The sequence below is a fragment of the Trichomycterus rosablanca genome, chromosome 1, assembly GCF_030014385.1.
Source record: "Trichomycterus rosablanca isolate fTriRos1 chromosome 1, fTriRos1.hap1, whole genome shotgun sequence".
Classification (NCBI taxonomy): domain Eukaryota; kingdom Metazoa; phylum Chordata; class Actinopteri; order Siluriformes; family Trichomycteridae; genus Trichomycterus; species Trichomycterus rosablanca.
In genome coordinates, this window is record NC_085988.1 from 3,164,084 (window position 1) to 3,165,719 (window position 1,636).

Here is a 1,636-nt window from a genome sequence, read left to right on the forward strand (position 1 = left end):
TTCTCCTGCTCCTCGTCTTCACATTCTTGTACCACCCAAGATCAGCTCCACAATCACATCAAGAGCTGCAGTGATGATAAATATGATGCGATGGTGAAATCTGAGACTGAACATGAGGATCTGACGCCCACCAGAAGCTCCAGTAATCAGCAAACGTCCTCTGATCCTGTCAGCATTAACACGTCTCACCAGGGGAAACAGCAAGAAGGAAACGTCTGCTCACATTGTGGAAAGAGCTTTAGGTTCCAGAGTGCTCTTAAAATACACCAGCGCATTCACACTGGAGAGAAACCATATCCGTGCTCACAGTGTGGGAAAAGTTTTAATCAACAGGGTACTCTCAAAATCCACCAGCGCATTCACACTGGAGAGAAACCGTATCAGTGCTCACAGTGTGGGAGGAGTTTTAATCAACATATTGATCTCAAAACTCACCAGCGCATTCACACTGGAGTGAAACCGTATCAGTGCTCACAGTGTGAAAAGAGTTTTACTCAACAGACTCATCTCAAAAAACACCAGCGCATTCACACTGGAGAGAAACCATATCAGTGCTTACAGTGTGGGAAGAGTTTTAATACAGAGAGTATTCTCAAGACCCACCAGCGCATTCACACTGGAGAGAAACCATATCAGTGCTTAGAGTGTGGGAAGAGTTTTAATACACAGAGTACTCTGAAAACACACCAGCGCATTCACACTGGAGAGAAATCGTATTGCTGCTCACATTGTGGGAAGTATTTTAATCGACAGAGTAATCTCAAAATACACCAGCGCATCCACACTGGGGAGAAACCATATCAGTGCTCACAGTGTGGGAACAGTTTTAATCGACAGAGTAATCTTAGAAGCCACCAGCGCATTCACACTGGAGAGAAACCGTATTATTGCTCACAGTGTGGGAAATATTTAGCTCATTCATCAACCCTTAAGAAACACAAGTGTGACATCACAACGTACCAAATAAACTAACGGTTTAATTATTTATACTTCATTACCAACACAATCAGCAGGTTTTGTTATTAATGTAGCAGCGATTGTAATGTTTAGCATGTGCTCAGATCTTGTTGTTACTTCCATTCCATTGAATTTTCCTAAATGTACCCACAGGCTCTGCAGTTGGGTGGCACAGTGGCTTAGCAGGGTTTGCTCACACCTCCCAAAAACATACCAGTATGTGGACTGACTAATATAAATGCTAATTGTGTGTGTGCAGGTGAGCAAGTGTGAGTGTGTGATCGAGCAATTGGTAGTGGGTGAGGATTGACCGTGTAAGTGTGTGTGTGAGTGAGTGTGTAAGATACTGAGTGATGTCTACAGATGGATTCTTTATCCAGATAACTGTGGTGGAAAAGTAACCCAGGACTTTTGGACTTTTCTGCCCCTCAAGGAACTGAACTGTTTAATAGTTGCCTTTATCCCTTAAAATTATAGCTGTCGAGTTCCCTTTCATTCCACATTTAACATTCCTTAAAACATTCCTTAAAACGTTATTTGTACGATAATCTAAAGGTGTTTTTTGTTTTTAAAATGTAGCATATTTTGAGGTCACATTTGATTTTTTTATTATATTGTTATTTTCTATCGAGTATACCATCACCATCCTATAACGCCGTAATTGGAGCTTTACCCCAAT

General features: G+C 41.5%; 1 protein-coding gene across 1 annotated transcript; it reads left to right on the plus strand.

Moving 5' to 3' along the window:
* Nucleotides 1-291: 291 nt before the first annotated feature.
* On the plus strand, nucleotides 292-985 carry LOC134317865 (gastrula zinc finger protein XlCGF49.1-like; the record flags this gene model as incomplete). The annotated part of the gene is made up of 1 exon (XM_062998598.1): nucleotides 292-985. A coding segment is annotated over one exon (681 nt), but the record flags the coding sequence as incomplete, so codon positions are not given.
* Between the last annotated feature and the right edge of the window lie 651 nt (nucleotides 986-1,636).